This window comes from Xyrauchen texanus, chromosome 7, assembly GCF_025860055.1.
Source record: "Xyrauchen texanus isolate HMW12.3.18 chromosome 7, RBS_HiC_50CHRs, whole genome shotgun sequence".
Taxonomy (NCBI): Eukaryota; Metazoa; Chordata; class Actinopteri; order Cypriniformes; family Catostomidae; genus Xyrauchen; species Xyrauchen texanus.
In genome coordinates, this window is record NC_068282.1 from 41,982,029 (window position 1) to 41,994,100 (window position 12,072).

At 40.3% G+C, this 12,072-nt stretch overlaps 1 protein-coding gene across 1 annotated transcript in view; it reads right to left on the reverse strand.

Annotated features, from left to right (window-relative positions):
- The window catches only part of LOC127646119 (dynein axonemal heavy chain 11-like), a 76,305-nt gene that overhangs the window by 25,083 nt on the left and 39,150 nt on the right, over nucleotides 1-12,072 (reverse strand). The window contains 11 exon segments of the mRNA XM_052129568.1: nucleotides 2,503-2,649; nucleotides 4,905-5,138; nucleotides 5,571-5,732; nucleotides 5,837-5,979; nucleotides 6,081-6,204; nucleotides 6,974-7,136; nucleotides 7,372-7,565; nucleotides 7,649-7,810; nucleotides 7,914-8,153; nucleotides 10,057-10,159; nucleotides 10,357-10,522. Of these exon segments, the coding sequence (XP_051985528.1) occupies nucleotides 2,503-2,649; nucleotides 4,905-5,138; nucleotides 5,571-5,732; nucleotides 5,837-5,979; nucleotides 6,081-6,204; nucleotides 6,974-7,136; nucleotides 7,372-7,565; nucleotides 7,649-7,810; nucleotides 7,914-8,153; nucleotides 10,057-10,159; nucleotides 10,357-10,522 (1,838 nt within the window).

Genomic DNA, 12,072 nt, shown 5'->3' on the forward strand with positions numbered 1-12,072 from the left:
AGGTCCCGGCCATTTCAGTGGGTAGTCCAGCGTTATGGCAGGAGGGACATTGTCTTATTCCCTCCATTAGGGAACGGAGGTTACGGAAGTAACCAGGACGTTCCCTATCTGTCACTCACTCGACGATGTGTCGATGAAGTGACACTAGGGGTCCCCTACAAAAACACCACAACTAGCTGAACTGTGTTACGTGAACTGGCGGTGCGAGACAGGCAGACTACTGTGTGCCTCATAGCCAGCGCACCAGGCCTACACGTAACCTCCACCAACACTGTTATGAGCATCGAATGGCCCTTCGGGGACAAGTCGACTGCCCAAAAAATAGGGGCAGGCTAGCCCAGTCGTGCCCTTTCCCTCTTTTTTCCCCCCCTAGGGGAAGACACCATGGAGACCACACCCACCCAGAGAGAGGGGGGGTATTTTGAGTGGAAATACGTCACGTGGTCTAGCCGACTCTTCGTCAGAATTATGTTATGTGGAGAAGTCCCATGGCAGGTCCTTCCCAACGGGGGAGGAGTTTCAACAAACATGTTGACTGGGGCAGAGGGGCCCAAGGAAGACGCAGTTTACCAACAGGGAAACGATTTAGCAGAAGATATATGTCGAATGGGGTTACCTACGGGGAAACAGCACATGCGGAGCACCTACCCCAGTACAGTGATTCCTACCAAGACACAGGACGAAACCCGGAGATTGTAGAACCTCGCAAATGTGTTGGGTGTTGCCCAGCCCGCTGCTCTGCAAATATCTGTTACAGAGGCGCCACTGGTCAGGGCCCAGGAGGCCACCACACTCCCTGTAGAATGGGCTCGCAGCCCTGCGGGAGGCAGCACGTGCTGGCCGTAATATGCCATAGCTATGATGTAAATTATCCATTGGGAAATCCTCTGCTTGTAGACAGCGCTTCCTTTCCGCTGTCCACCAAAGCAGACAAAGAGCTGCCCAGAGACTCGTAGAGTGAGCCCTAGCCTGTGTGGTCGTGTCTACCACGGCAGGTGGTAGGTCACTTAGGTCTTCTGGGGAGTGACACGCAAATACCACTTGCCAATTCCCATTGGCATTTTATCAAAGATCAGAGATGTCTCGGGCTCCAAAGAGTGACCCCTAGAGTCACTTCATCGACACAACGTCGAGTGAGTGACAGATAGGGAACCCTTAATAAAAATACACTTACAATTATATCCAAAGGTTTTCCTAAAGGGTTTCCTGCAACTGGGAAATGTCCTTTAACAAGTTCATTAATCAATCACAGCCAACGATATCTTATGGTTATATACTTTACAAAACTGATATTTTAATATGATTTGTGTGTGTTTGATTTGTGTTTGTTTGTGTGTGTGGTTTACGAGGACATTTGTTTAGGTTAAACACTAGTATTATGCTATACAGTCAATGTGGTTTATGAGGACATACCAAATGTCCCTGTTATTCAAACAGCTTAAAAAATATTCTAAACAATGTTTTTTTTTAGTGTTAAAAATACCAAAAGGTTTCTGTGAGGGTAACGTATAGGGGTAGAGCTATGGTATAGAATATATACACTCACCGGCCACGTTATTGGGTACACATGTACAGTCCATCTACATATTCATGTGATTATTTAATCAACCAATTATATGGCAGCAGTGTAATGTATAAAAACATGTAGATATGGTTCAGGAGCTTCAGTTAATGTTCACATAATCCATCAGAATGGGGAAAAAAGGTGTTCTAAGTGATTTCGACAGAGGCATGATTGTTGGTGCCAGATGGGCTGGTTTGAGTTTTTCTAAAACTGCTGATCTCTTGGGATTTTTACACACAACATTCTCTAGAGTGTAAAGAGAATGGTGTGAAAAACAAAAAACATCCAGCGAGCAGCAGTTCTGTAGGCGAAAACGGTTTGTTAATGGCCAGATTGTTCCAAGCAGACAGGTTGGTGACAGTAACCCAAATAAACACGCGCTACAACAATACTATGCAGAAAATAATTTCTGAATTTACAACACGTCGAACATTAAGGCGGATGGGCTACAGCAGTAGAAGACCCCTCCGGGTACTACTACTGTCAGCTTAGAACAGAAAACTGAGGCTGCAGTGGGCACAGGCTCAATAAAACTGGACAGTAAATTATTGGAAAATCACTGCCTGGTCTGATAAATCTGGATTTCTGCTGAGGTACACAGATGATAGACCCACTGCAGCCTCAGTTTTCTGTTCTTCCTGACAGAAGTTGAACCCAACGTGGTTTTCTGCTGTTGTAGTCTATCCGCCTAAAGGATCGATATGTACATTACAATTGTACTGGGCTTATTTGAGTTACCATGATTTACCATAGCCATTCTTTTTGAAAATGTAAAATGCCAAAAGATTTCTATGAGGGTTAGGTTTAGGGGTAGTTGTAGGCTTGGGGGATAAAATACATAGTTTGTACAGTATACAAATCATTATGTCTATGGAGAGACCTCGTAATGATAGGAGTACCATTGTGTGTGTGTGTGTGTGTGTGTGTGTGTGTCTCACTCTCTGTTCTTCTGCATCTGCTACACTCCTCTCCTGACTTAGTTTCTCACTCTGCTGGCCAATTTTAGCGATGAGAGCTTCAGTATCAGTATTTCTCAGCTGCAACTCCACTTCCTGTATGGCCAATTTAGCCTTTAGTTCCTCCACCTGAGAGGGAGAGTTGTTTCAGGGTGAAATGCTAGGACTTTTAGGTTTAACGAATTCATTGTAATTTGTGTATATGTTTAATGTGTGCTTTTTTATCTGTGTATTTGTGCATGTGAGTGTAAGTATAAAAATTTGCATTTGTTTCATTATAGTTGTAAGGACCTAAACGGAGTATAACCTTTTAAAACCTACTTGCAGTCCTAACTAGTTAAAAGGTTCATTAATGGGCCAAACACTGTCTTAATCAGTGTTGGATTTAATTTACTTACAAAGTAATTAATTGTAATTTAATTCTTCGTATGAAAAAAGCAGTGTAGTGCATTACATTTTAAATTTTTTCAATCAGATTACCGTTACTGACTTTCAAATAAGTTAATTACTTTTAATTACTTGGGTTCCACATAATTATAAAACAATATTATATAGGTAGAATACATTTAAAACAGGTTAATATGTACCTGTGTACCTGTTTGCATTTTCTGACAGCTAAAGGTGTGTGACCCTAACGAGTCAGTTAACAAGGAGGAAATATAGACAATATTTTGAGTGGAAAATCAAAAGTTTGTATCACTATCCCAGTGAAGTAACAAGTTAGTTCAGTCATGACAACTTTCAGAAATATTTTGCATGTTAATGTGGATATAGCATATTGATAGAATACTGGTCTTGGCAGACTAGATCTACTACGCTGCTGCTGCAGAGCATGTATGGAGATTTGCTACTGCTGGAAAACATACAGACATGCTGAGTTAAGCATGTAGACATGCTGCTGCACAATTAGACAAAATGCAAGACATGCGGCATTGAGCATGTATGAACATGCTGCTGCACAAAAAGACATTACAAACAATCCCCATGTAGCAGATCTTGATATGAGGAGCTGGTGTGGAGATGGGTTTCAGAGAAAAAAAATCTCTCAGTGTGCTGCAGTGAAACCGGCTTGTCTGCTAGTGATGGGTCGTTCGCAAACGGGTCTGCTCTAAGAGCCGACTCTTTTAGGTGAACATTGGGAGCCGGCTCGCATATCAGAAGCATCAGAAGAATATAAAAATTAAGATATGAATAATCAAAAGATTTAAATGACTAAATAGATCATTAATATTACATAATATTATATTATGCAGATTGTATTAGTTTTGAATGGTTAGATTTATATGCACTTTGTTTATATACAATACAAAGTTATACTTTAAATGCAAATGTTTAATAGCATTCTTTTTCATAACAAACCAATGCATTTTTAAATACATTGTGATTAAGGTAGAATATGATTTCATTGAATAATTTAGTTAGAATTGTTTTAACACAAATTATAGTCAAACTATGACAAGTAATAAATATATATTTTTAAAGAGCCATTTGGGAGCTGAACGAGCTGGCTCACTGAAAAGAGCCGGAATGCCCATCACTATTGTCTGCAAAATTGAGACATTTAAATGTTACACAAAGAGATATATGCAAGATGATTGGCCATCTGATTACATGTTAATGGACCAATCAGCTTACACAATGAAAGCCAATTGGGTTAACATGCCGCATGTGAGCAAGCCAATTGGCTAACAGATAACAAGCTCAAGACCCTATCAGCTTGCATCACAGAGTTTCATGGCTAAACTTCATTTCAGTCATGACAACTCTCAGAAAGATGAATGTTAATGGTTATGACATTGATAGGATATTGTTCTTGGAGGACTAGAACTTCTACGTTGCTGTTGCAGAGAAAGTACAGAGACTTGCTACTGCTAGAAAATACAGACATACCTAGTTATGCATGTGGACATGTTGCTGCTTCACAATTAGACAAAATGAAAAACATGTTGGTATAACATTTTACATGTAAGCGAGACGATTTGGCTAACAGATAACAAGCACAAGACCCTATCGGCCTGTGCCACATAGTGTTACTTGGCTGAACTTGGGTCATTAATCTGATTACAATATTTGAGTTTTAATTAGTAATTTGTAGTGAATTACTTTGAGTAACTTACCCAAGTCTCGTCTTCAATGCAAATAAAATAAAAAATGCCTGTAAGGATTATGTTTATGGTGAAGTAATTATAATTAGCTTAAAGCTAAAGCATGTGAAAAGCTGTTTTGAAAAAATTTATTATATTTGCAATTCTGTTTGGTGGCACTAGTGGTGTAGAAATTACATGCTTCAGCTTTTATTTAACAGTAATAGAATCAATGTAATGTCATCATAAGCATAAGCAAGCAATCCTGTGTGGGTGTGTAGCTGTTAGCATAAAGTTGACCTGTGATGCAGTGGTCAGTAATTTCTGCAGGCCATTCTCCAGGCGCTCCATCTTCTGCCTGAGCTCTCTTCTTTTTGTCCCAAGTAGGTTGTCGTAGAGTTTCATGAACTCCAGGAAGCTCTTGGGTGTGGTGTAGTTGAAGCGTTTCTCATTCTGCTGGTACTTTACATTCACTTCATTCACACTAGTGTGAGCGAATGAGATGAACTCACTGATGGAGACTCTCACCTCTGGCTACAGGAGAGAAAAACATGGATTAATGATAATAACATCTTTCTATTCATTTTCATTTTCATTTACCTAATCAAACTGCATTTTTATTAACAAACATGGGCTGTATCCCAATTTGCATACTATCTGTACTGTACATAGTATGCAAGATTAGGAGATTAAGATAAGTGCTGCCAAAATGTACTTGGATGCCAATGGTGCCTGGAAGGTATACAGTACCTGTGGATTTTTAAAGTGTGTATCTGTGCATGCTTTTTGGCCTAACGCATTGTAGAATATTCCAATAACAGTGTAAAATTTCACTACATAGTCAAAACTATGTATTTTCGATCAGCATTGAAGTCTGAACTGTTAACAGCATTAGAATTATGTCAGTTGGAATGCAGCCATGCAGTATTTTTATTGTACATTTCCTCCTTGCTTGCCCCCTCTCACCTCCAGGCCAGAGATGTTCTGTATGAAAGTGCTGCTGACAGACTGCAGTGCATGCTGGGGCCAAGGATGAAACCAGTCAATAGCCGTGCAGTTCACAAGTGCCGGAAACTTTCGTGCACGTGTGCGAAGAGTGAAGCCGACCGGAGAGAAACACAACACCACCTACAGTGCAGGATGGTGTGACATCAGAGTGACAAATTAATATGCAAACAACATATACTTAGGATTAAAAGAGAGAGTGTTTGTATATTTGTCAATAAAAGGACCTTTAACTGTCTGCGTATGCGGTCAATGAAGAAGTTCCAACAGTTCTCTCGTGTGTCCAGCAAACCAAGTGCCCTCAACTCTACACGGATAGAGGCAGCAATCATATCTACCTCCTCCTCACTAAACAGGTCTGGAATATCACCTAAACAAACACAAGTATAAATGCAAATGTACTATACCAAGAGCAATTGACAGGATTAAGAGGAAGGAGAAGAGAAGGTGAGAGGTGTTTGAGTTGTGTACCTGACGCCAACATGTCGTTTATAAGCACCAGGAATCTTTCATCAGGAATCTGAGTATCTGTGTGCAAGAAGACTGTGCCAATGTTCTTCACTCCCACCTTTATGTATAGAGCCGCTATATCACTCTATAGAAAGAGAGAGAGGAAGGTAATTTAAGATATACTCTGTTGTTCCACATTCTGAGTCGTCTCACACATGATCAAGTGCTAAGCCTTTCAAAGTATGCTGTTTTGACCACAAGCGAATACGATGTTCGAGGCATGTGCACTACGACTACTTTGTGATACTGTTTTAGTACAGTCAACGGCAGGTCGGATGAGCAGACTGTGCAGGCAGTTTGTGCAGAAATTTGCATCAATGCAGACAACCAAATATGCTTTTGCCTTCAGAGAGAAGGAGAAAAGGAAAAACATTTTGATATTTAGCAGGGCTTATAATTAAGAATGGCCTTGGACAGGTATGAGAGAATTCCAGGCCAGTTGATCTGTCATTTCCCCTATATTTTCTTTTGTTGTTAGCATGACATTAGGCATCAATGAACTCAACCAGCATTATATTCCATGGAAGGGTATATTTGCCGTTACATGGAAGGTTATATTATATGTTCAATGAATGTGAGATTGTTCATATTCATGTGTCTTCCAAACTTAGCTTGACTTTCTGTGATGTACTAAACATTGTTGGATTCTGCTGATTTAAAAATGTCACAAAAGGTAACATTATGGAACTGGCTAATATACTGTGAGAAGGATTTCTGATTGTACTGTAAGCATTATTTGCAAATCTGAGGTACAAATCTAAACTACTGCCCAAGTGAACCAGAAAAAACATTATTTCTGTTAAGTCCTGTTAAGCATCAAATAAAGAGATCATGTGAAAACATATGTGTGTTACCCTCAGGTCACTGATGCCATAGCCCTTGCGCAGTGTGATTTGAAACACTTCCAGCATGCTGAGAAAAGCTGCCAGTCGACAGAGAGACTGTTTGCCACTTCCACCTACACCAATCAGCAGTGCATTCCCCACTGGAGACTCCAGAATACGACTGATCCTACAGCTACACACACACACACACACACACACACACACACACACACACACACACACACACACACACACACACACACATACACAAATATACAATACTAAAATGGCTTAAAATGTGCTGTCCATTGATTAACAAAATGTTCTCTCACCCGTCACTTGTCATGGTTACAACTGGTTAGGACAAAAGCTGAGATTTACATGGAAGACAGCTTTTATCACATCAGTCTGTCAGGACCAAGACTCACATGTGTTGCATGGCTTCCTCAAACAGCACCAGGTTCATGTCAGGGTGCAGCTCATTGTAGTGCTCAAGTGCATCCGTCAGGGTCTTCTGAAGCTTCTCCAGATCAGTCACTTGTGCATACCGTGGCTCTCCCACACCATGTGCAAAATGAGAGTAGATCAATGGCTGGTTGATTAAGATAGATTCATCTATAACCTGCAGAAAGAGAGCAAAAGATTGAGGATTGGTCATCCATTTAATGGGCGCCCCACTGGGGTATCGAGAGAGGTTTTGCTCACCTCAAAGTATCTCTTGCCTGTGTCCAACAGGATCTTGTTGAACAGTTCCATGTCCTTCTCCTCCATCAGTTTGTCTGAATACACACGAGAGGACTCGTGCAACCACAGGTGCACCAGGTCTATAGGGTAACGCACATGCTCTGGCAGGGCAAAGAGGATGCCCTACACACACGTAGTATTGGCACACAGAAAGGTGCAAGTCAACACTGATATGTATAGGCTACATGTATACATAAAAGTGGTTATGCTCACACAGTACACAAACCTGAAAGATGCTGGAGATGTCTCTGAGGTTAAAAATGTAGTGGAAGCGAATGGCAGTGGGCAGGAAGTTCTGGTTCATTTTCTGATGAAGGCAGATAGCAGCTTGAACCAGTGTGCTAACCATGCGACTCACACCATAACTATAGCCACCCTGCTGGAAATGACCACTCAGAATACTACTGTATATAGTGCTCAGAGCATCTGCACCAGGGAAATGCACAGCAAACACTGAGAAATGCCTCTGTAGGGAGTTGGAAGAGAGAGATTAAAAAAAGTGAAATGTAAAACCATGTGTGTACTTGATAGGGATTTACTTTTTTTTTAATAAATACAAATTCATTTGTAAGGTAGGTTAAGTGTTTTTCATGAAAAGGTATGCAAAAAAATTATCAGCTCCCTGAGAGATATTACTGAAATAAGTGTTCTAAGATATGTCAACTCTCTCTGTGACAACTCTAGACTGTAAACAGAAAACAAAAATGTGTCCACAGACCACGGACAATGATGCTTTCTGCCTGTCAATCAGTTTGCGCGCTTCCTATGAATTGTAGTTGCAGCAAATTATTGAGGGATTAAGCATTTTTCTGCTATGTTGTTCATAACTGTTGTCCGTTGAGGACACTATTTTGCAGCTATTGTTTTTAACATCCGTTTCTGCTCTCAATAAAGCAAATTTTGGTTTCTTTGGAGTTTGGGGTTTTTTTGTGCTTTATCCACACTCTAGTCTACTAAAAGCTGTAGGTAAACTCTGGTTATAGTCTTGAGATCTTCTGTTTTTTTTTTTATTTGTTTGCTGTAATATAAGGGGTCTTAAATATGTATTGGTTGTTATGATTATCTGTACAAAATAGTTGGATATGTTCAAGTTGTTATGGTTACTTGTAATCAAGGGTTTGATATGTATTAGATTTTAGGGTTGCCTATAGTTGAGATTTGGAAATGTTCTTATGGTAAGCTGTAGTCTAGCGTTGGATATGTATTGTTTGTTATGGTTACCTTTAGTACAGGGTTGGATATGTATTAGTTGTTATGGTTTCCTGTAGTCGAGGGTTGGATACGTATTGGCTTTTATTGTTGCATTTAGTAGCAGAATGGTCTTGTATTGGTTATTATGGTTACCTGTATCCAAGAGTTGAATATGTATTTGCTGTTATGGTTACCACCACTCAGGGTTTATTATGTTTCGGTTGTTATTGGAACATGTACGTGAGGGTTTTATATGTAATGGTTGTTAGGGTTACCTGTGGTCGAGAGTTGGATATGTATTGGTTGTTAGGGTTCCCTATAATCGAGTTTTGGAAATGTATTGCTTTTAAAGATTTCCTGTTTTGAGGGTTTGATATGTATTAGTTGTTAGGTTACCTGTGGTTGTGGGTTGGATTTGTATAATTTGTTATGGTTACCTGTAGTCGAGGGTTGGAAATATATTGGTTGTTAGGTTTAACTGTATTCGAGGGTTGGATATGTATTAGTTGTTATGGTAACCTATAATCGAGTACTGAATATGTATTGACTTTTAAGATATCCTGTTTTGAGTGTTTGATATGTGTTAGTTGTTAGGGTTACCTGTAGTTGAGGGTTTGATATGTATAGGTTGTTGGGATGGATATGTATTTGTTGTTAGGGTTATCTGTATTCAAGGGTTGGATATGTTTTAGTTGTTATGGTTACCTTTAGTCCAGTAGAATTTTTATTGATTTTTAAGATTTCCTGTAGTTGAGGGTATTATATGTATTAGTTGTTAGGGTTACCTGTAGAAGAGGGTTGGAAATATATTTGTTGTTAGTGTTATCTGTATTCGAGGGTTGGATATGAATAATTTGTTATAGTTACCTTTAGTCCAGGGTTGGATACATATTGTTTGTTATGGTTACCTATAAATGAGTGTTGAATATGTATTGATTGTTAAGGTCACCTGTAGTCGAGGGTTGAATATGTATTGGCTTATACTGTTGCATTTAGTTGCAGAATGGTCATGTAGTGGTTGTTATGGTTACATGTAGCCAAGAGTTGAATGGTTACCTCCATTTAGGGTTAAATATGTATTGCTTGTTATGCTTATCTGTAGTCGAAATTTGGATATGTGTTGCTTGTTATGGTTACCTGTAGTTGAGGGATGTGCATGTATTAAGTGTTATGGTTACCTGTAGACGAGGGTTGACTGAGAAGCTTCCTGCTGTTGGATTCATGCAGGTTATGTACTGACAATTATGAATCTCCTTAAGGACCAGCCTCTGACGGTCATACCTAACAAACACACAAACAAATACACACACATACAGAAATGTAAGCATAAGTGTAGTTCTAGCATGAAGATCTCGGGATTCATTCTATCAGGCATCTAATCCAGTCACAACTCAGCCTCTAATTTATAAGGCCACTCAGGTGTTTCTCATTGTTGCTTGTGTTTCAGCACACATTCACCTGGACAAGTTTTCTCTTACCAGTGGGAATAGTCCAGGTGTTGTCTGATCAGGGTATGAGGTTGAACTGTTCCATATGCATCTACCTCTGGCATGTTCAGATCATCAACAAAGTAAATTAGCTTTTTATTCCCAGGAGGAGCAAAGTTCCGTCCTGCCTTCTTCTCCAGTGGCTTCTCTAGCACACCTACAGCAAAACACCAGAACAGACAATGTGTGTACAGTATCTGTGAGAATGTGTTTTTTATACAGTGAGGAAAATAAGTATTTGAACACCCTGCTATTTTGCAAGTTCTCCCACTTAGAAATCATGGAGGGGTCTGAAATTGTCATCGTAGGTGCATGTCCACTGTGAGAGACATAATCTAAAAAAAAAAATCCAGAAATCACAATGTATGATTTTTTAACTATTTATTTGTATGATACAGCTGCAAATAAGTATTTGAACACCTGAGAAAATCAATGTTAATATTTGGTACAGTAGCCTTTGTTTGCAATTAAACGTTTCCTGTAGTTTTTCACCAGGTTTGCACACACTGCAGGAGGGATTTTGGCCCACTCCTCCACACAGATCTTCTCTAGATCAGTAAGGTTTCTGGGCTGTCGCTGAGAAACACGGAGTTTGAGCTCCCTCCAAAGATTCTCTATTGGGTTTAGGTCTGGAGACTGGCTAGGCCACGTCAGAACCTTGATATGCTTCTTACAGAGCCACTCCTTGGTTATCCTGGCTGTGTGCTTCGGGTCATTGTCATGTTGGAAGCCCCAGCCTCGACCCATCTTCAATGCTCTAACTGAGGGAAGGAGGTTGTTCCCCAAAATCTCGCAATACATGGCCCCGGTCATCCTCTCCTTAATACAGTGCAGTCGCCCTGTCCCATGTGCAGAAAAACACCCCCAAAGCATGATGCTACCACCCCCATGCTTCACAGTAGAGATGGTGTTCTTGGGATGGTACTCATCATTCTTCTTCCTCCAAACACGGTTAGTGGAATTATGACCAAAAGGTCTCATCTGACCACATGACTTTCTCCCACGACTCCTCTGGATCATCCAAATGGTCATTGGCAAACTTAAGACGGGCCTTGACATGTGCTGGTTTAAGCAGGGGAAACTTCCGTGCCATGCATGATTTCAAACCGTGACGTCTTAGTGTATTACCAACAGTAACCTTGGATACGGTGGTCCCAGCTCTTTTCAGGTCATTGACCAGCTCCTCCCGTGTAGTTCTGGGCTGATTTTTCACCTTTCTTAGGATCATTGAGACCCCACGAGGTGAGATCTTGCACGGAGCCCCAGTCTGAGGGAGATTGACAGTCATGTTTAGCTTCTTCCATTTTCTAATGATTGCTCCAACAGTGGACCTTTTTTCACCAAGCTGCTTGGCGATTTCCCTGTAGCCCTTTCCAGCCTTGTGGAGGTGTACAATTTTGTCTCTAGTGTCTTTGGACAGCTCTTTGGTCTTGGCCATGTTAGTAGTTGGATTCTTACTGATTGTTTGGGGTGGACAGGTGTCTTTATGCAGCTAACAACCTCAAACAGGTGCATCTAATTTAGGATAATAAATGGAGTGGAGGTGGACATTTTAAAGGCAGACTAACAGGTCTTTGAGGGTCAGAATTCTAGCTGATAGACAGGTGTTCAAATACTTATTTGCAGCTGTATCATACAAATAAATAGTTAAAAAATCATACATTGTGATTTCTGGATTTTTTTTTTAGATTATGTCTCTCACAGTGG